General features: G+C 36.3%; 1 protein-coding gene across 1 annotated transcript in view; it reads left to right on the plus strand.

Annotated features, from left to right (window-relative positions):
- Positions 1–425: 425 nt before the first annotated feature.
- The window catches only part of LOC107578345 (sodium-dependent neutral amino acid transporter B(0)AT2-like), a gene marked incomplete at both ends in the record, with an annotated part of 6,835 nt that continues 5,922 nt past the window's right edge, over positions 426–1,338 (plus strand). The window contains one exon of the mRNA XM_016264314.1: positions 426–536. Coding sequence (XP_016119800.1) covers positions 426–536 — 111 coding nt within the window. The remainder of the gene's footprint in view (positions 537–1,338) is intronic.

The raw sequence follows: 1,338 nt of genomic DNA on the forward strand, positions 1-1,338 counted from the left end.
AAAAAAATCATCTTTCTTCATTAAGAGTCATTCAAAATTAGATGTGTATTGTGATAAAAAAAAAAAATTCACTACACTGTTTGAACAAACGGATCTGATGTCTACACTTGCAAAATGATGGATTGTCGAGGTATGAAAATGTAACAAATGTAAAGGTTTGAAAAACAAATTACAATTGGATGCACTATGAAAAAAGCCTGTCGACTCTGTCAGCAAAGTTAGCAAGTGAGGGCACTTTTCCGCCCCCAATGAGTAAGAAAGGATTTTACAGTTTAAGAAACACACAAAAAAAGGCAAATGATCATTCATAACAGAAGTCACTGGCCTTCTGTGTGTTATTATTGCAGTACTACAAATGTAATTTTTGTGTTTAATGTTTTACATTGACATTTTTTGATACCCTGTTTGGATATGTCTAATTGCAGGTGATGTACTTCAGCTCTCTCTTCCCCTACGTGGTGCTTATTTGTTTCCTGGCTCGTGCTTTCCTGCTCAAGGGTTCTATTGATGGCATCATCCACATGTTTACACCAAAGGTAAGAACCTAAAGCACATGATCTGTGTATGTATGAGCAGATGACACATTACGACAATGGTTAGACTAATTTACTCTACATGCTCTGGTTCATACAGCAGCAATTAATCCAATTTATTGAGAATTATGATAATCACCCATTACTAATTCCCATGTGTATCCGTCGTCTCAGTCCGGTGGAGACCAGTAGATGTATCTATGGAAACAATAGCCCAGCTAGATCTCCCAGCATGCATTTGTGATGTGACTCGACAGAAGTGAATTAACTCTTCCCTCAGCACAGACTGAAACGCAGCAGACTATCTTGTTGTGCCAGCTCTTTTACACAATACACATCCAACACAGACACAAGATGTGGTCACATTTCTCCTCAGTGCAAAGGGGCTGTCAATGTGTCACTTGTGCTATATGTCGCTTCAGAGTCTTAACAGTGGGTGGTTTGTGTAACACACAGTTAACTGATAGTATGTAGCCTCTGCTTTAGAATTCAACTGTTACTGCATTAAAAACAAAGATAATCTGAACAGAGCCATTACAAACGCTGCACTGTAGCTGAAATGTGGGGAAAATGAGACTGTAATTTGTTAATTAAATGTTTTTAATTTTTCTTATTATATTAAATATTTAAGAAGATTTTCAGCGCTGATTTTACATCTTTGTTATCAAGGATTCAACTCAGTATCTAAAAAAGCTGATTAGGTATGTTTATATCTATATTTTCACACAAAAATGAAACTCACCCATCATATTTTGCTCCAAACCTGTGTGCATTTCCATTATATGGACAAAAAAGAGAGATTTCT

Source organism: Sinocyclocheilus grahami, unplaced genomic scaffold, assembly GCF_001515645.1.
Source record: "Sinocyclocheilus grahami isolate Dianchi unplaced genomic scaffold, SAMN03320097.WGS_v1.1 scaffold9819.1, whole genome shotgun sequence".
Lineage (NCBI taxonomy): Eukaryota > Metazoa > Chordata > Actinopteri > Cypriniformes > Cyprinidae > Sinocyclocheilus > Sinocyclocheilus grahami.